At 46.1% G+C, this 20,695-nt stretch overlaps 1 protein-coding gene across 2 annotated transcripts in view; it reads left to right on the forward strand.

Annotated features, from left to right (window-relative positions):
- SCAMP3 (secretory carrier membrane protein 3) overlaps positions 1-20,695 on the forward strand; it is a 162,580-nt gene that overhangs the window by 121,433 nt on the left and 20,452 nt on the right. For both annotated transcript variants that reach the window (XM_069650106.1, XM_069650105.1), the window contains exons 3-6: positions 3,493-3,657; positions 7,924-8,044; positions 12,532-12,660; positions 12,761-12,920. In XM_069650106.1, coding sequence (XP_069506207.1) covers positions 3,493-3,657; positions 7,924-8,044; positions 12,532-12,660; positions 12,761-12,920 — 575 coding nt within the window. The remainder of the gene's footprint in view (positions 1-3,492; positions 3,658-7,923; positions 8,045-12,531; positions 12,661-12,760; positions 12,921-20,695) is intronic.

Below are 20,695 nucleotides of genomic sequence, written 5' to 3' on the forward strand. Positions count from 1 at the left end.
CTCCTGCACTCTTCCTTTAAGGATCGAGAGCACGGCCACATTTGGGCTTGTGCCCAGGCCCTTCACAAAGCCAGTCTGATAAGGATCCTGACAGCCAGTCTATTCAGACCAGTCATTCACTCTCCTCAGGAGACTGCTTCTGTAGATTTTCCCCAAGTCATCCAAGTGGGTAATGGGACGGTGATTACCCAGATCCTTCCAACTGCCTCTCTTCAATATGGGGACCACCACAGCTTGCACCCATATAGGGGGGGGGAAAGGTACTAGCTCTCGTTATTCTGTCAAAGATTGTTCGCAGGAAGCTTGGCCAAAATTCCAGATCCTGTTTAAGCATTACATTTGACAGCCCATCTGGGCCTGGCGCTCGTGATGTGCTCTGTTTTTTTTTCATTGGGACTATTAACTCATCACTTGTCAGTGGTATTATCCAAACAGTTTGGGGGCAGCTCCTCCTCTCTCCATCCTCTGAATTCCCTGGTGCAACAGTACCTGCACATCCCTTCTCTTTATGGTCATTACCTATGGCATATAGCTTTCTAAAATGAGTCACACATCCACTCTCCGAGACCACGTTCGCTTGTAAGGTGTCTAGTCTCATAACAAGACTTAACTTCCATGTTTCACCTGTGCTCTTTTTAGAATTTCTCAGCATCTCTTCAGCATTATGCTGCCACATCGTAATCCTATGCCCTCGGTACCAGTTTTATTTTTGGGGGATTTTTTAACTGGCCAGCTTGGTTCCCACTACATTGGCTCACCACTCTCAAAGCTCACCACAGTTCACCACTTGTTCCTTTTCCTATTTTTTGATAATTTTGAGATATGTATATATTTTTTTAAACCCTTCTCTCATCAACCTTTTGCTGTTGACTATCGCCATTGCGACCCATTATCGGCGAAGATTGAATGTTCGATCATTTGATCTTTGCTCAACGAGTTTCAACGGGTCGAAGCGTGGGCATACATCTCACCTGGACGATGTCTGAAGGGGCGAGAGGTGTCTCTTCAGGACCTGTGTCTCCAGTGGCCTGAATGTTTATGTTGAGGCTCGGCACCTCAAGTGCCTGTTATTGTCTACACCCGGTCTACGGTGGAGATGGATGTGAGATCTGCTGTGGTTTCCCGGCAAAGACCAAGAGAGATTGCTATCGCAGGTTGGTGGCTTGGCACAAGGAGGGGAAGTCTTCTGGCGTGGCCTCAGAGTGCAGTCATGCCTTGTCGAGGACCGGCAGGTGCCAGGTGCGTGCTCCCTCCGAGAAAGAGGTTGAGGTGCTTTGAAGATGCCCCTTCTGAGGGGATCCAAAAGAAGGCGAAACACAACGCATTTACTTCCCATGAAGGTCGTCGTCGCTGCTGCAGGATCTAGTTGGAGGTGGGCCCGTTCCCTGTCTCTGGCACAGTCTATGGTGAGCCATCCAGCCAGTGGGGGGTGCCTTCTGCGATTAATTGCCTGACCCTTTCTAAACGCTGGTCCTCTTCCAAGGACAAGTCTTCAAAGGAGAGACCTGCTGGAGGCCCGTCAACGGCTCCCCCATCTGCTTTGTACCTAATCTACCAGGGCCTCTACCTTGTTGACAACCACTTTGTCCGCCAAGACCACCTCCTTGTTGACAACCCCGTTGACATCTACCATTACGTCATCGGTGAGAAGCGCAGCAGTGACCATTGTTTTCTCAGTCATGACAACAGCCACGCCAAGGGTGACATTGCCTCCACAACCTGTCTACTATACTGACCATTACTTCGTCAGCATTTCCTCCAGTTCTGCAAATTCCCATCATCGCCTTCTGCCCCCATCAGACTTCCTTCAGAGGCCCATGAGGGTGTCCCGCCTTGTCCCACCCTCATTGCCTTTGGGTGTCTCACAGGAAATCCCCTCACATCTATAGTAGTTCTGAAGACTAACAGCTGCCGGAGGAATTCTGCTTGTACCATGGAGAGGGGTTTCAAGGTCCTATGGCCCTGGAGAGGACTCCACACCAGCGTCCATTCCAGCCGTTTATCCCCCAAGGGGTTGAAGCCTGGATCCTTAACCGACTGCACCCTTTGCCCCCCAGCCAATACCCAGGGATATGGCGCTGGACATTCTCCCCACCCTGCACACCTTGGTGACGGAGATTCCTCAGAAGCTGCCTGCTGCTGCTCCTTTACCTGAGCCGTCCCCTGGTCTGCCCAGTTCTCCGACCAGGATTCCACCCAGACCGAGCCTGCATATGCTGAAGCATCAGCCAGACCCTACCAAGATGAGCTGTCAGCCAACACCGCCCCATAGTGAATTGACACCGGTGGAGGAGGAACCACCATGTGCAGACACTGGCACAGACACCACGACAACTCATACGGATGAGTTTGATTATGTCCCTGCTTACGGTTAGCCGTTGGGTACCGACTAGCCAGCCAGGGCTTCGCCGCTGGGAGTGATTGGCTCCTTTCATGCCATGATCTTGCGGGCTTCTAAACTTTTCAGTCTGGTCCCGGAGAAGAAGAAAGATGGGGTTCTCTTCTAACGCTGAGAAGCCTCTAGGAAGGCCGTCATGTCGGTCCCGTTGTTGGATGGTGTCTGGGAGGAAGGATTGGCCGAATAACACCCCCCCCCCCCCCCCGCCCCCCTTCAAGAGAGACTGCCTGGAGAAGACATACATGGTCCCAGACTCCTCTACCAGGGGCCTGAGGTCACAGCCCTCTCCGTACTCGGTGGTGTTGGTCGCCACCATGAAGCACTCGTCTTCCATGGTGCTCCCGGGTCAGGAGGGCGGATGCGGTGGGAAAACGCATCATTTATACTGTGGCTTCCACCGTCAAAGCTGCCAATGCCCTTGCCATCCTGTCACGCTACAACGGGGAACTTTGGTACAAGCTCAGGCCAATATTGGATTTCCTTCCGCATATCACTAGCGAGTTGCTTCATTTACTGTTGCGAAGACACTGGTGATGCGGTTAGCAGGTAATTCTGGTTTTCATTAGTGCTCCAATTGAACAAATGAACGTGCGAGTCAGAACGTAAAATAATTTTTGTACCATTTGAGAAGCATTCATGAAATTGGAAAGTGCGCATGATGCTGCGTCTTTTATTTTTGTTTTTTATTTGCGAAATTTATTTTGGCGAGTATGAACGATGAGAACCGCAAAGATGTACATACCTCACCCAACAAATTAAATGTGTTCTTGTCCTATGACTAATAGATACCCCTCTTGCCTGGTAATGTTTGTGTTCTTAACCTGTGAAGGATAAAAGGAGAGGTGGCTTGTGTGACTGCGTTACAAACCAAAATAAAGCGAGCCATTGTACGATATCAGAAAATCGCATTTTCTTAGCTTAGTAGCGCTGTCAACGAATTGTGTCTAATCTGAGAACTGAATGGCCCTTGTCTGATAACTGTGCAGGAAGCATTGCCTTGCTGCTGTTAGGCCACTTGTGAAAAGTGTGAGCTGCAGAGCAGAAGGAATTCCATCACACCTAAGTGCATCCATGTTTGCCGTTTGTTATTTCAGATGCCTCCTCCATACCAACCCTCGCCAGGAATGCCCGCTGCACAGCCAACGGCCAGCTTGCAGTATCCGGGGGGAGGTGCACCCCGTCCACCTGAACCGCCTTTGCAGCAGCCCAAGAAAGCCAGCCCCACAGAACCCAAGAAGTATGGATCTTACGGCTCTCAGGTACAGATGCACGCGGCCAATGGGGGCAGCGGCTGGCGATTGCAAGGAGAGGATTGGTTCAGGGGGAGGAGTAAAGTGCTCTTCGGGAGAGCAGGAATGGGACGGGAAGAAAGATTGTTGCCGGGTTAAAACAATGCGTACAATGCCATTGGGGGGTGTCCAAGATGCCTGCACAGAACAATTGAAGTTCCTTTAACTGGCGGGGGGACCAGTTAAACCCCTGTGAGGGCTATATGGAGGTAGCACATTCCTACAACCTTCTTTTCACAAAGTAGTGCAAGCCATGTCAACAGTTCCCCTCCAACCTTCTTCAGAGTTGATGCCTACAAGATCCTAATGTGAGAGCAAATGGATTGAACTGTTGCGTTGTTTGTATTTAATAATTAAAACCTATTTTGAATTTTGACCAAGAATTGAATTGCGATTTCATGTGAACTATGTTTGTCTAGATTTGCTGCACTTTGAGGCAGCTTTGGCAGGAGACCTGTCCTAGTGATAACAAACAAATACGGTGCAAGAGCACTTTAAACAGCAAGTCCATTGCATTCTGCTTTACTGGTATCCTGCCAAACCTAGCTCAAAGACCAACAAATATAGTTCAAAACAGCACTTACTTGCTTTTTCATTTCCGCTCTTCTGTAAAATGTGCAGGCCGTGCAACTAAATTGGACATTTTAACAAAGTAAAATCGCAAACATTCGAGACTTTGAAGTTTCAAAGGAAATTCATGTAACTCGAGTGTTCAAGGACTCATTGAAGATATCTACATTATATTTCATCTTGAAGGAACCATGTGGTCCCGAAGTGTTAAGCCTAGTAGTGAAAAGCCCCGCCCCCCAAGTCCCTATACCCAACATCCCGAACTGCCTTTAAAAAGGACCATGTCCCGCAATAATTAACCAAACTCTTGGTGATGGCATATATGACGGTGACCACCAAAACCTGGGGAACAAGTTGGCATTAGAGCATATTGCTAAGAGACCTGATCAAATCAAAAAGCCCAATTGGCTTTGTGAGCAACCCTATATGGTTAGAAGTAATTGGTTATGCTAATTAGATTATCAATAAGGTGCTTATTTTGTGGCAGTGCCAGGTAGACTGTAGACTGGTTGTTGCCTCCGCAACTGACATCTGATGCACCTCTTGTGTGTTTCTGCTAGTGCACAAATGCTTTTTGACTCTGCTAGCTGAATCTCCAGCCACTGAACCCTCCGCCCCGCCCCCCAAATCCCCAACCCAAACTGTAGAAGCTCCCGCCATCTCTTTTTGCTGAATTGCTGCACATTGTCCCGAGGGATGAATGATTCTTGAGTAGTGCATGGCGTAGGAAGATGCTCTTACTGATGAAAGGTGACTTCCTCATAGAGGAAATGTACTCCGTTCAGAAGGTCTTGAAAGCCATTCGATCACCCGTGGCACACGCTGTACAGTGACTGGAATGCAGGAGAAATGTGGCCTCCAGGACCCACAGTATTAGAATACATGAGTAGGTGAATTTAGTAAAAATACTTGGAAGCCCACCCACATAAGCGTTCACAGCATAAAGGGAAGACCTAAGAGCTAGGATTACCCGATATTTTGGATCCTATTGTGTGGGGTGAGGTGGAGGGGTCGGGTTGCAGGAAAGCGGCTTCCCGGCTATTGGCTAATCGTAAATCATATGCCAGCAGGAACTTGAGAAGGTTGCTTAGCTTGTGCAAAAGCGGATTCTTCTGCCTAATTCTATATATTGATGCAAAAAGAGAATTGGGCCTGCCAAAGGCCGATAATGGCTTCGAAACCAGCTGAAAAGATTCACACCACTGTGTAGGGCTTGTTCTCTGTAGGATGAAGGAGTTGACAAAGTTTGCTGACAGAGGCAGGAAGAAGAGGGCCCCGACACCATCGAACATCCGTCTTTTGTAGGCACTCAAATTGCTGACCAAAGCCTCTTCTCCCACCCGGATCTCCACTTTTCCTCCTCGACAGGGAGCTGTACCAGCTGATGGTGTACTGCGACCCACTCAGAGGCATAAGCGGTCACCCACGCAGACCCTTGCATGCTATTTCACGCCCGTGCACATTCATTCTGTTTCTATCACACGCTCGCATGCTCTAACTCTTGCACACACATTCTCACACTCCTTCTTTCTCTCTCGCACACATTGTGGGGTAAAAGACATTGAATTGCATATGGGCCGTTTACAAGTTTGTCATTCTTGTGCAGAATGAAGTTAATTCGAAAAAATATAATGGCTTAACGTTTGAGTTCGAAGGACTTGGAGTATGTGTAGCTAACTCGGTTGGTTGACTTGAGAGATTGGGTTTTAGTGAACAGCATTTTCTGGGACATAGCATTTGGAGATTGGCTGTCTATCAAGGAATAATTCGTAAGATCATGAGGGGGTGCTGTGGAATGTCGGGATCAGGATTTTCCCATGGCTTTGTGGGTTGTTACCAAGGAAGTGTCGGACGAAGACTATAATACAGATATATCATACAAGTAGCGATAATTGCCCGTGCAAGCCAGAGTTTGGTAAGACTTATACATTTTAGCCTGTAAGGAGTTCATTACCTGTGGAAAGACACTACATAGGCAGCATAGCAGTGGGTGTTTCTTTGGTTGGTTGGTTGGTTGGTTGGTTGTGCTGAGATTACGGCATAAAGGAATTGCATCATTTAAGGAAAGGTCAGAGGATCATTTCTGGCTTGGGTTATTGTGGTCACCCCAGCCGGAGGACTGGGCCGAAACATTTCAAGTTGCGATCTACTAGCCAGTCCTAGGTCACTTGTCCCCTCACGTTCTCCACATGCACACAGCACACCATTTTCTTCTTGCCACAGGCGAGGAAAGAACTGGGACTGGGTGGCTTGCTCACCCATGGAACTGTGATCCTTCAGCTCTGCATCATTTTGTCTCTAGAGGAAGTGTTCATGGGGGGGGAAAAGGGCCCACTATCTCCATTCTCACAGATAATGACACACAGTTTCAGTAAAGTTATGAAAGGCTTAATAAAAAGCAGTTAAATTAAACTTAAAAGTACATTGTTGAACCAACCATAAACTAATGGTGCTGTGGGGAGAGCCAGTACAGTTTTAATGGCAAGTGTCCGTGTGACAGGAAAGGTTGAAAGCAAGTGGTTTAAGAGCTGATGGCAGAAAGTCGTTTTTACCAGTCACGGCGCATGATGCACTTTGTTTTGAGGTTTTGAACGTCTGCCACGCTAATGCACATCTGTCTCCAGTGTGGTTATAAACGGCACACAGAGTACTTGCATGAAAGGAAGATTATGTGCACAGAAAAACATGGACTAACCAATAAAGGTATGATTTGTCCAGGGTAAAGGGAATGCTTGATGGTAAGTGTGGTTGATATGCTAAGAATCCAAATAGCTGGATTTGTTTAAAATGGAAGGAGTAAGTTCACTGAATCAACGAGCATGATCCAGTGTAAGAAAACGGTTTTGCAAACGCAGAATTGGAAGGTCCAGAATCCAAGCCGAAGGAAATTCTAATGTTTTTATATATGACTGGTCAACGTGTGTATTTTTCTTCTTGTTGATTCTGTGCATGAGTTTTAATTTGCTTGTGAGGTTCCTCTGTTCTAGAATGAACATAGAAATGTGTGGTAATCTTTGATTACTATGAAACCTATTCATTTAGTTGTATTGCTCAATCTTGCATTCTGGTCTGCTGAGATGCTGACAAAGTCTAGACCAGGGTTTGCAACCTTTCATTCTCTTTTGGACTACACCAATCCTGTGCAGAGTTGTTATTTGCAAGGTATCATGGGAGCCATAGTCCAAAACATCTGGAGAGCCCAGTTCTAGACTGCAGGAAGACCTTCATTCTTCAAAGGGACAATTGGAGTTAGGCGCTGGAGCGAGTCCAAAGTCCAGGGTCATTGTAAGAAACTGAACATCTGAACCTATTGTTTGTGCAGGAGCATCATTCCAAATGTGCAATTCCAGGTTTTGCCCTTATTCACCTATGAATAATTTTCACCTGCGCTCTACTGATGCTGTGTATTGCCAACAGTAGGATTATATTTTATTTCCAGAAGGCGGGAAAGGAGTGCAGGCTCTTGCAACAGGGTGACTCGCACAGTCTTAGCAGAGCAGATGTAGCGTTCCTGTAGATCCTGGTTTTATATTCTTTTTACTTGGTGTCACTAAGCTGTGCACAGGTCTTGTGACTGGGTTATGCTCATGTGATGTTACAAATCTTCATGCCTTTATGTCCCAGAGTTTATAGTTGCTGGTTTAATTTCTGGCTTTGGTCTTGCAGGACACGGCGGCAGCAGCCACGGCCGATCTGCTGCGACAACAGGAAGAGCTGAACCGGAAAGCAGAAGAGCTGGACAGGCGGGAACGAGAGTTGCAGAGTGCTTCACTGGGCAGTTCTGCAAGTATGATCTCCTAACCTAGTAGTGCAAGCCTGTAGTATGTCTTTATGGGAGCTTCGAATGGGTTCAGTACCCTCGCTATTGGGCTATTCTAATAGCTATTGGTGGGCGGCTTTTTAGTGAATGACTGATGTTGACTTCTAGCCTTTTGGGGTTTGCACTGCTGCCTTTCAATGCATTGACCAAGGAGTTTACATACTGTCTTTTGCTACGGCAGCAGGACCCCATGATCCTGGTTGAGGTGAAACTTTTCTGAGCCTAATGCTGATGACCAAAAGTACCAGTGCAAAGGCAGAGGGAAAATGAGATGTGTATTTCTTGTGTGATATGGCGTCCATAAAATTCAGTACTTCATGGAGTATACAGTGTAGATAATAGGTGTTTGTGCGCGTGGACGTTATTTCATTTGCACTGGATGTGAGAGATTGCATAATGTTGTTTTTCTCCCTCAAATGACCCTGGAACAATAGTAGCTTTTTATTTAGGGTCCACAGTAAGGTGTTTTAAAGAACAGATTGCCCACTGTTTGAAAGTGTTGAATTTGTCAAGGTCTAAAGATCTGGTTTTGTTTTTTGTCGTGGCCCTTTGCAGAGAAATATCCAATTGAAGGGCGGCACTGTCTGATTTTTGTCCCAGGAAATGCACTAGGTTGTGACTAGTCCTTTTCTTCATCAACTTTATGGTTGGTTGATCCTGATATTTTATGTTCTGCTTGGGGCATATGTTACTGAGGTAGGTCACTTAGGTATGTTACTGAGGTGCACCATTTATTCAGGGGGCATTCACTTTGCTAGAAATACTTTGCTCTTAATCTCCACTTTAGTCTGGTCTGATAATTTTATGTTCTCGTTTAAAATTGCTCAAGTCTTCAGCTTTCTTTAAACCTTTGTGTTGTATTACCTTTGGGAAAACAATGACAATATAACCCATGATTTATATGATTCCTGTAAAGGTTGTGTGCCTACTGGATGCAAGTTTAGGAGTCTGTTTTAGCTAAGCCATAAGTTGAGTGGCTGTCCTGCCAGATAGAAAACAGACTGAACTCCATTGTTGCCAGATGAGAATTCGTGCTTACAAAGGCTCACATGGCAGACTGACAGACATTGCTACAAACAGTCTACAGGCACACAGTGCCATATTATTGTGTGTGTGTGTGTGTGAAGAGACTATCCTCCAACACATTAATGTAACCGCTTTAAGTTCTGCGATTAAACTTATTTGCTGTATTCATTGCAACAATTAAAATTCATCTTCAGTAGCAAAAGTCAATCAACATCCGTTTTGAGTGCATCAGATTAGTAAATGTGGATATAGTATATATAGTAAACAACAACATTATACACTTGATGAATCGAGGCATAATCGGCCAACAACCTCTCCTTTTTGTAATTAATGGGAACAGAGGTGTACATTCAATCCTATTATCTGTGACCACCTTCTCGGTCCCACTACACTATCGGAACCATTTTGACTGCTGTGGAACAAATGCCTCGATATCTTCATCATGAGCTCCAAACTGTCGACATGTGTTTTGACCTGATATTCGGGTACGAGAACATACTCTGTCCCTTTTTATATGTATACTACTCGTCCCTTCATCAGGACGATACTGATTCACTTGTGGACATCAAAAGCCTCCCCAATATAGTGATGGGCTCCTACTACTAGAAAAAATAGAAAAATACATATCCATTGAAATATCCCATGTCTGTAGATCACATGTTCCTCATATAGCTTTATCGAAAACGTACCGGATTCTCCCTGTTTTCTGGCCTTCCACATTTAACCAGTGACAATAGTTCCACCGTGTTCATTTTCATTACTTCTCCCAAATTTGTCTGCAAATGATGAACCTTTCTTTATCAATTTTGTTTGTACTATCGACCCTTGCACACATTCATCTCTTGCTTTTTACTATGACCCATGCCCTTATCATACAATGCACCTACATGTCTTAAATCCTATTATTGCTTCAGAATTCACAACTCGTTTTCTCAGTTCAAGCACACCTTGTATGCCTATTCCCATCTACTCGCTGTGTAACCTATTTCAGCATCACGTACATCCTTTTAATAATAGATTTAATCAAATACTCATTCCGCATCCATTTGTTTTCATTCTGGTAAGGCAGTCCTTCATATTAGTTTTAGTGGCGCCCCACTGCAGCGTGGCATCCGCCACCCAGCTAGGAACACAGAGCGTGCCGCCACCAACTAGTTTTGGCCACTTAGTATCATTCCACATTAGTTGCATCTGGTTTGTTTAATTCCTTGCTCAGACAACTAGAATGTTGCAGCCATTGAAATGAGCTCTGATATCCACTAACATCCTATGTCGGCTGATGAGTCCCCCTAGATCAGATCATTATGCTGTTTATTCTAATACTTGGTCATATTGACATCATGGATTGTCATTAGACCCCACTTATTAATTTGATTTGATAGCAATGCTGTTTTGGACCATGTTCATGATCTGTGTCATCAGATGACTCCACTGAGACACACTGGGCTGGGGTTTGAATTCATGTACTAAGTGACTTCTTTGTGCAACTTTTCAAATCGAAGTCACCACCACTGGGGTTACTGTCCAGTGTTTGTAGGCACAGCCTTCCTGCCACGGGAAAGGGTACTCCTCTACAGGCATATGTTTGTTTTTATGATCCTCAACAGTCCATCCCAATGCGCAAAGTCATTAAGCTTTTAGGGATGGGTGGCATCCTGCATGCATGCCTATAAATGGGCCCTCTGCAAGAGTGGTTTGTGGCACAATAGTCACAAACCTGGGGTGATTGGGAGGATCTAATGGTCATATCCAAAGGATTGTGCAATCTCTGCATTGGTGGACACCTACAATATTCAAGATGGTAAAGGACAGTCCATTTGTGAATCCCCCTGTTCAGTTGACCATTCCAACACACTTGCCCCTATTCGGCTTTGGAGCGCACTGGCAATCTCAACTGTGCAAGGCACATTGGGATCGCCAGAGCAGATCAAACTTCAAAACAATGTGCTAAAACATTTAGCAGCAAAGTGACTGCCTCTAGCTCCCTTACACAACACGTGTGTGCTTCTCAGGACCAACAACACTACAGCCATGTTATACGTCAACAAGCAGGACAGCACACTTTCTAACCTTATTGCAGATTGCTCAGTAGATCTGGCACTGGTACATTCAGTGACGGGTGTGTGTGCAGGTACAACACATGCGAGGGATACAAAACTGCCTAGCAGACAGCTTGAGCAAGTCACTGGTGCATAAATATGAATGGGAACTTTTGCTGCAGGCAGGACAATATTCACTTTACCAAATCCACCATTGCACAGTGGATTGTGCATTGCATAAAAAAAGTCTAAACTGGCACACACATCTCTGCTTTTCACTCCTGAATCTCACTGCACAAGCGGTAGAGGCACAGCACTAGCATTCATTGCTAGCATCTCCCTGTATGCCATTTGCAAATAGCAACATGGAGTTCAGTACATACATTTGACAAAATACTCTTATCTAGACACACAAACTCCAGCATAGCCACAAATGGGACAGGCTATTTTGCATGGACTAGCAAGCAGCAATGAAACATCGAGTCTAAATAGATTCACAAACATCAGGAGGCAGATGTTTCTTACCCAGTAGTATTCCTTCTGTGGCTTGTATCTATTTAGAGTTGCAGACGCCCACCTATCCAGCCCACGAGAGTGCCCCTGAACATTCCCTACTCACTTTTGCTATCACATATGGGGCAATTTGAAAGGCAAGAATCTGAAGATGTTGGCGTGTGGAGCATCATTGGTAGAAATGCAGGGTAGGGCGAATGCCCCTTTTTCTCTGGAAGTGTACAGCTTCTAAGACAATTGCGACCTATGCAGTGCAAAGCAGAGGCAAGCATCGTACTATGACTGGCTATGTAACATCTGCACCATATTTACTTGTATGTCTGTACAGTGCACACGGAGCACTTGCTTCCTCTGGTGTGATGCCTGTTTAGAAGCAATGGTGCCAGAATTGGTAGATCAGTGATTACTGCACTTGCATTGCATGCAGGCATCCTTCATTTGAAATATTCATGTTTTAATGCCGTTAATAGGCTGGATACGTGTTCAGAAGTTATTTCATGTGAATACAATTGTACCTTCCAATAAAGAAAGCATTCCTACATTACTTAGACTCAACCCCACAGCTAAGACAAGGACTGGCATTAACAAAATCAGAAGATTGACCCTTTCGTGACCCAGTAGTGCTGCTGGAAATGGATCTTCAGTCACATGTTTATTGGTTGTTTTTCTGTTTGCTTTATGAAAATGTAAATTGTGATAGAATGTGTTATGAGTCAAGTGGTGGTAATTTCGTTTATAGCGGTTTTATTGTGGTGCAAACATTTTTTTTTTTAATGATTAAACTCACACCTTGGTGTGTTGTGTGTGCGCGTGTGTAGATTGATGGTTTTTGTAAATGAACCCTCAAATTCTTGTGATCTCACTTCTGCTTTTCAGCGAGGCAGAATAACTGGCCTCCGTTGCCGTCCTTCTGCCCTGTGAAGCCTTGCTTCTACCAAGACATTCCGCTAGAGATCCCGCAAGAGTGCCAGAAAACCATGTCTACTATGTACTATCTCTGGCTGTGTGAGTACCAGCTAGAACCCATGCTTCTACTAGTCGTTCTGGATGCATCAGTTGACGTCTTCGTCCTACACTAATGGATGTTTTTTCATTTGTTTTGTAGTTAGTACGGGGACACTTCTGCTCAATTTCCTGGCCACCTTGGCATGGTTCTGTGTGGACTCCAGCGTTGGATCAGACTTTGGGCTTTCCATCCTCTGGGTTCTCTTGTTCACACCTTGCTCTTTCGTCTGCTGGTACAGGCCGCTGTACAAAGCAATCAGGTACACACTGGAACACACACATATCATAGTACCTGCTCTATCATGACTCTCGCCAGGGGCATGCGATTTTAGAGGTGCTTAGCAGATGTTCCTACCACACGCTCTGTTTTGAACTACCTCTAAACGGACCCCAATTGCTGCCACTTGTGATTTGATCTTCTTAAAGCTGTGTTTGTCTCTTTTTTGCAATAGCACAATGTGCTTCCCCATAGAAGCTGAGAAGGGGTATGCCTTAAGCCCTATGGCTATGAGAATGTCCGTTCTACTGTGCATTGACGCTGTAGTCTGCGGCATGTTTGTATTGTGGTACCCTTGCAGAACTATGCTTGGGTCTCTATGTGGAAAAACATAGATGGCTGGAGGGAAGAAATAACGAATGTTTGCACGGCAGTGGGACACTCCATGGTGGGATGCGAGTCAAAGGAGAGGTGGCTGGGATGTACTGCAAATCTCTAGTAGAAGAGCATGGATGCTGGATGTTAGTATTAAGTCGCATTCACACATTAGTGAGTATATCCTGTTTACATTGCGGGGCAGTGCCGCAGGACGGGGTTGAGATACAGTGGCAGAGCTTTGTGTGGACGCCCCTAATGGACTAGTAAGGGGCGCTGTGGGATCGGGATGGAGATGTGCTGCTCAAGTTGCCTCTGTTGCAGTACTGGATGTGCAGTTGCTGCGGGTAAGGATTAGGATGAATGAGTTGAGCAGTGGGTGCATTCATGCGCCCGGATACAGGGTGCTGATGGACAGGATGTGTGCAAGTTCAATTACTGGAATAACATGGAGTGCCGGAGGTAGAGGGTGGGGGGGTGGCAGCATGGATGTGTTCACACAAATATGAACTCAGGTAGAGGGGCTATGTGGTCAAGGTAACTGGTATGGCTAGCTAGTGAGGCTGCATGTCATTAGAGGTGCAGGGAATGCCCAGCAGTGCAATAGCAGGAGTGATGCCAGTCAAGACCCTGGAGCATCAGAAGAGTTCCGTGCGACACATACGGTATGCAGCGAAAGCATGTGTTTGCATGCAGCTCATAACAGGGTATCCGTGCAAATGTAAAAGCATGTGCTCATAACCGAGGGCTGTCCAGGAACATCGCCTTTTGCAACTCTGAGAAGCGCTGTAGAGAACTTGCACAGTGCACACCTTAATGGTATACGAGGCACTAGTTTGAATACACGTTTGCAGTGTGTGCTGCAATGTCGGGGGGGGGGGGGGGGGGGGGGGGTTTAAAACGCATGCAAGAATGGCAGTTGGATTCATTTCGGGGTGAGGCTATAGATGCAACCTGCCTTGGAACGTTCAGACTGGTGCGCGCCAGTGCAGTGTTGTGGGAGATGCGCATGCAATACTTGTTTGCCCTGTAATCATTTGCATTATTTAATGGTAACCTATAGAAGTGGGATGAAGGTGCATTGGTGGAGATATCGCTAGAATTGCGAGACGGATCTGAAGGCGTGCCCAGAGTAGAGTTCTTGCCCTGCTGTCTCTGATGCAATGTGCATCTTTATACATTCCACCAGTCACCCAGTCTGCCTCGGGCTGCACTGAGCGGGTGCCTGCAGCGTGGAGCTCTAATCAGCCTTAGCAGAGGCTGCAGTACATTGAGCTGTTCTACAGCCCTCCATGGGCATTGTTTTAAAACCCATTCTGACCGGGTTGAAGTTGCAATGGGCAGTTGTCGAGTGCATGCCGCGTTGTCTGCTTTGCTTCTCCAGGGAGTTGCAGGCCTCGTTAAATCTTGCAGGCACAACGCCCCTCTCGTGAAAAAGGATGTGGAAAGAGAATGGATGGACACTCGATGTAGTGATCTTCCACTGGATGCACACGCCCTTGGACCTTTTTGCCACAATGGACCTCTGCAGAAGTCCCTAATTTTCCATCTGTTTTGAGTGGGTTGCAGGGCTGTCAAAACTCCCCAAGTATATGCCTTTCAAAACTAGCCTTTGAATTTCCCGTTTACCTTCTGTGACTGGTAAACTCCTAAGATCAAGGAGTGGTCACCCCCCTGCACTGATTCTCAATGAATCATCCGAACACCCGCACCAGTTTATTTAAAAAAAAAAAAAATGTATTGGCATTTTTAAAGCGCTCACACAGCCTGGGGGCATCGAGCGCTGTTACAGGAATATGTCCCTTGGTTGAGTATTTATAACGCGCTTAATACCTGGAGGTTTCTTTTTTTTTTTTTCCAACAACACTTTGTTTTTCACAATCACAACAATAGTAAAAGTAACAATGCTTCACAATCGGCATAAAGAACGAAATTTACAAAAAGACAAGAGCATCATAAATAGTTCAGAGCAAACGGAAACCCAACTAGTGAAACATAACCAACAAAATAACCACAACCATACAAGACAGCACAAACAAACAAAAAAAAAAAGGGGGGGGACCCCCACCTTTTCCACTACTACTACCATAACCACCAAAACAAGTCCACCTACCCTTCAATCATATAGAGCCATAAATGGACCCCCAATTTTCAAATAATCTTCATCCTTCTCCTTATTATGAAATGAAACCTTATCATACTGCGCCAACACATGTCATTCCGTCAGCCATTCATCCACAATAGGTTTCTTCCTCGATTTCCAAACCCTGAGTATTAACTTGATAGCCACCATTATGGCCCTATCAATCCAATAAGAATGTCTCGCAATCCGACCACCCCTATCCTTACGAGAAAGCAGTATGACATTCACTGCCGACCTCCGCAAAACCACATCAAAAATCAAATCAATTCTATCAATCACTGCCTGGAGGTTTCCAAGCGCGGACCCGGGGATCGAACCTGTGTTGCTTCGTGTCGTCTTGTTTCCAAGGCGTGAACGTTGCCGCTGAGCTATCCTCCCGGGACATTGATTTTAAAGGGGTGATTTTTTTAACCTTGTTCACCATGGCCGTGTTTTGGTAACGGTCAGTCACACACTGGCGCGTTAACGTCTGCCCTGTTGGCGCAAACTGGACGAAGCGCTCCAGATTCTTGTAGCCATCAGAGTACAACATAGTCTAAATATATTTACACAATCATGTGTTGCCATAGAAAGGCAGAATACTGTAATGCCCATCAACATTGCCCCTCGCTCTTCATTTTTCTATTCATTTTGTTTTCAATAATATAATTTCTCAAAGCAGTCGATGCAGTAATTTAGATGTTTACATTGCAGAAATGTTTTTAAAAGCTGTAATTCGATCTGAGTCGGACAGACAGTAATCGTTCTGCACACGTATAAAACACATCATTTTTATACCATCCTTTCAAGTCTCCGACCACTTTGCTGTGAATAGCGAAGTCTAATGGAGAAAGGTTGGTTGGTGGGCGTGTCGTGATGGGTCCAGTGCATTTCACGTTCCATATGCCAGTCATTATGGGGAGCTTCGTGTCATTTCAAAGCGAGATCAAAATTAGGTTCTCTGCAAAACAGAAGGACGAAAATACATTTTCAGTCTTTAGTCCAACAATTCTGACAGAATGGTTTGATTACATTTTATAACCGTGGCCAATTCTTCTGCATTACAGTTTCAAATGTCACCTGTTGCTTTAAATAACTGGAACGAAGAGTGGGAAAACCAGTATTTGCGGGTTCCACTGGGTGGGGGGGATGGGGGTGGGGGTCTGAGCAGTTTGCCATTCGGAAGGACTGTCTTTGAAGGGTCCCTGACTAATCGGTCTATTGGTACACGAAGTACGTGGCCGATAGTAGTAATGCCTTGCCCCAACTCCCCAAAGAAACCGTACGCATACCTTGCTTATCATAAACTGTTTTCAATACCGTATTTCTGAACTAAACATTTTGACAAATCTATGACCACGTCATAAATTTCCACGCAGGGCAAAACCTTCCGTACTTGCAGCTCAATTTATTCAATTTTCTGTTCCTCGCTCTCTCGCCAGCTCTGAATCTTTTAATTAATTAAACCAAGTATTATGTTTCATTTTCAAAAAAGCATTGCGAATAACCCTAGTTGTTGCTTTTTTCCTGTATTCTAAAACGTTCTACCCTCATGCAGAGATTGGGTCTGTCGCTAGCTGGGTGCATGGAATGTCACGGCCAGGTTAGATCAAGTGAGCACTGTGTTCCCCAATGTAATATCGTTAGCAAAGCCACATGTCAACACCTGCTATTGACCAGCGAGGGAGGCAAAGAACACATTGTATATCAAAACTATTTTATTTCACTCCTAGAACAAAAAACGTGTTTTATTTAGAGTCAATTGAGTAGCACAATTGGGCCTCAATGACTGGGGCACAGAATTGCAGTGTCTGCTGAATTCCTTTGCAGTTGCCCACTTAACAAGACTCCAGCCAACATCGAAAAGTTGTACCCATATTTATTTTTGGTTTACCAGGCATGGCCTAAGCCCCACTTGCCACCATCACTACAACTACAAGTACAATTGTTTGGTTGTGTCAATGCCTTGTTCTTCAATGAAAGCCCACGCCTCGCACCTTCTCCACAGCACCTCTCTGGTCAAAGCCTAAAAATGCAAGGGTCCTCCATTCAAGTCAGTAGAGGCAGGCCAGAGATTAGTAACCATGTAAAAATAATATACACAGTCCAGCATAGACACAGTAGACTGACATTTGAGCGGGACAAGCGGTGTGGCCATTAGTGAGCAAAGAAAAATGACCTTGTGCTGTGCAGTCGGTACACTGTCACTGTTATCAGTGGTCGAAGTGTACGAAAAGAAGTAGTGGAACTATGTTCCCTGCTGGCATGTCCCCGCTCCCAACAAACCCCATTGTCACACCCCCTCCCACGTGCCATACAAACCACTAAACAAATGTGCCTGCTGTTTAAGGGAACGCGCAGTGCAGCGCAAGTTTCTACTTCTTCATTTTTATTTTTAAACGAAACCATTCTGGAAGGTTTTTTTTTTAAATAAAAGTATAGGAACAGTCAGACTTTATTAAAAAAAAAAAAGTAGAGAAGCACAGTTCCCGCCCACTTCGACCACTGACTTTTATATGAAGCAACATTTTAGGATGATACTTTTCTGAACCGCTTACCCTGAAAACCTTGGGGGCTGACTATTTCAAGGATATAGGGACAGGCAATTTTGACCCATTAGGGACCATGAGTTGCCCAGGATTGCACACTTTGGTTATAAGGTCGGGATGGGATTTGACCGTAGTCTATTTCTGCATGTGATCATATTGTCTTAGTTGTAATTAAAATTATTGCATATTGTGTGGACTTTAAACTATGCAAATCGTATAACAAACAAGCTTGAAGTTTTTTAAAATTAGCTTAAACTTATGTAAAATTGTAGCTTTGTCTTCTCCCTCAAAAGAAGTACAGTACCTCCAATATCTCATCTGGGCATTGCTACTGTATTTGAACGTTTTTTTAAAAAAACTCCACAGGCAGACATCTGGTTTGCTATTCACGATGTGCAGAAGAACATGTGATAGTTTACGAAAAGCAATTGGTTCCTGCACATAATGAATCTATTTCCCACATAAAAGTGAAAACACTACACCGCTTGTGCCATTGTAAATAAGCTAACATGATCTACTTCCATGAACCTTGAACACAGTACAGGCTAAATGGGCCACATTGAAATGTACTTGTCAAGCTGCTAGGCAGCAGGCTCCGTGCTGATTGCCTCAGCAGTGCCCTCGACAATATCATGATTGAGATGGATTTTCAGAATCGGCCCTGTGGACAGATTATGAGGCCCCCTATTCTGGTGAACCAGTAAAGACACGAATGTCTAGCCATACTAGGTAGTATGACTGCGCATGGACTTGGGAGTTGTTAGAGTGGTAAAGGGTTCATTTAAGCGCACACATCACTCTGAATAAAAAAAGCTAGGTGCAATTATTTATTTAGGTCTTAGACAAAAAACATATGTAAGTAATATACTAAAACATTCACTACTACCATATTAACTTTTGTGTGCTTTGCTAAGAGCACGGACACTTTTTATTTTAGATTAGTCAGATCAGTTTCAGCATACTATAGGATAGCAAAAAAAAGTGAATAAAAGAGCCACGTATGTAATCATTAGTTGTAGAACTAATATGTTGAAAATAAAGAAGTTAGCAATACTATAGAAAACCTTAAAATATAAGGTGCTACACCTTAAATACTACTTCTCCAGCATGGGGTCTGGCATGGATTCACATGCTCATACATATTCCCCGTCAGGCCGGAAATCCTCGGTATAGAAAAAAATCAGTATCAGTTTCGTTTCTGATCTGTATTTCTTAGTAGTAACCAATCACTGGTCTCTGGGTCATACTGCCCCCAGCCAATGACTGCCCTCTCCCTAAGCCCCGCCTCCGGCAGCCATCCTTAGATTTTTACCGCACGTTCAAGTGTTGGGAGTCCTCGTGCTGTAGCTCTCGCACTTTGGCTGCGTTTTCGCGCTTTTTCAGGAGATTTTTCTCATTTTTCAGTTAAATAGAGCCTCAAGCTCCACCGTTTCTACATCCGATCAACGGGGATCCGTTTTGGAGTTTTCCACGCCCCTCAAGGGTGAAGATTTCGTCGAGTTACGCTTTTGGAGGATTCCAGAAGTTCCGAGGCCCAGGAGAAAGGAAGCTCGACGCCCGGGAAGCTGTTCAGGACCTGCCCTGGATGCCAGCTTCAGAATGTTTTCAAGGAGGACGAGCATTCGTTATGCCTCTACTGTCTCCATGAGGACAAGACGCACACGGAGAAGGACTGTGCGTTTTGTGGGAACATGTCAGAGCGGACCATGAAGGATCGCCACCTCCGTCTCGCCAACTGGCTGGAAGGGAAGAGCCCGTCAGGCGAGAAGAAGAAAAAGAAGTCCGAGCGGCCTTCTAAGTCCTGTGAGGGCGCCCTGGCGACGGGGGCCCAACAAAAGGCTAAGCACCGCGAGTCCGCGGGCACCGGGAGCGCCGAACGGTCGGGCTCCTTGGCTGCCAGGCAGGGCGCATCCTCCCCCTGCGCCATCAACCACGAGCCAACCCTCTTGCTTGGTTAAGAGGAAGTCCGAGAACCTGGCAAGCTTCTGGAGAGGCCCCGGTCGATCTCGAAGATTCCGGCAGAGGGGGGAGCGAGGCTAGGACCCTCCCCTCAAGGTGAAGGCCCCAGGCGTCCAGAAGGTGGCGATGGCCTTAATTCACCCTGCTAAGACCTCGATTGAGGATGTCGCTGCGGCCCTGGCTCAGCCTGTGGAGGCTACACCAGTGGAGGCGCCCTCAGGACCCAGAGTCTTCCTGCCACCGTGGAGGGAGTCGTCTTTCAGGCCCACTGAGAAGACCCCCACGAAGTCCTCGTTGGAAAAGGTGGGGGAGGGGCTGGTGGCCATCGTGGATACAGACACGACCTCTGAAGAAGAGCTCATCGAAGTCGTGGAAGAGGCCCAGCCCATCGGGAGGGATCCCGACGAGGGCGACGACGAGAGCGACGGTGTCGCCGACAAGGCTCCTCAAGAGCCCTCGCGCCCGTCGTTTCCGGCGCCGCAGGACACCTCGGTGGCCATTTTGTCAGCAATTCAGTCCTTATGCTCGGAGATAAGGACAAGGTTGCCCCTTCCCCTGACGGAGGTACCTGAGCCAGACCCGATGGGGGAACCGGAGCCAGGACCTTCGGAGAGTCCACCGCATAAGAGGAGGAGGACGCATCCTACGCCACCCCTCCCACCTCTGCGGCCTGCTCTGCCTTCCCCCGGTCTACTACCCACGGGGATGATACAGGCACGGCTACGACAGGTACAGATGACGACGGAGGCGACGACGGGAAGTGTCCCCCGTTGCCCCCCTGCTTGGGCGGCGTCCCCGCCCGACGAGATTGGA

This window comes from Ambystoma mexicanum, chromosome 1p (genome assembly GCF_040938575.1).
Source record: "Ambystoma mexicanum isolate Mex_15411 chromosome 1p, UKY_AmexF1_1, whole genome shotgun sequence".
In the NCBI taxonomy this organism is placed as follows: domain Eukaryota; kingdom Metazoa; phylum Chordata; class Amphibia; order Caudata; family Ambystomatidae; genus Ambystoma; species Ambystoma mexicanum.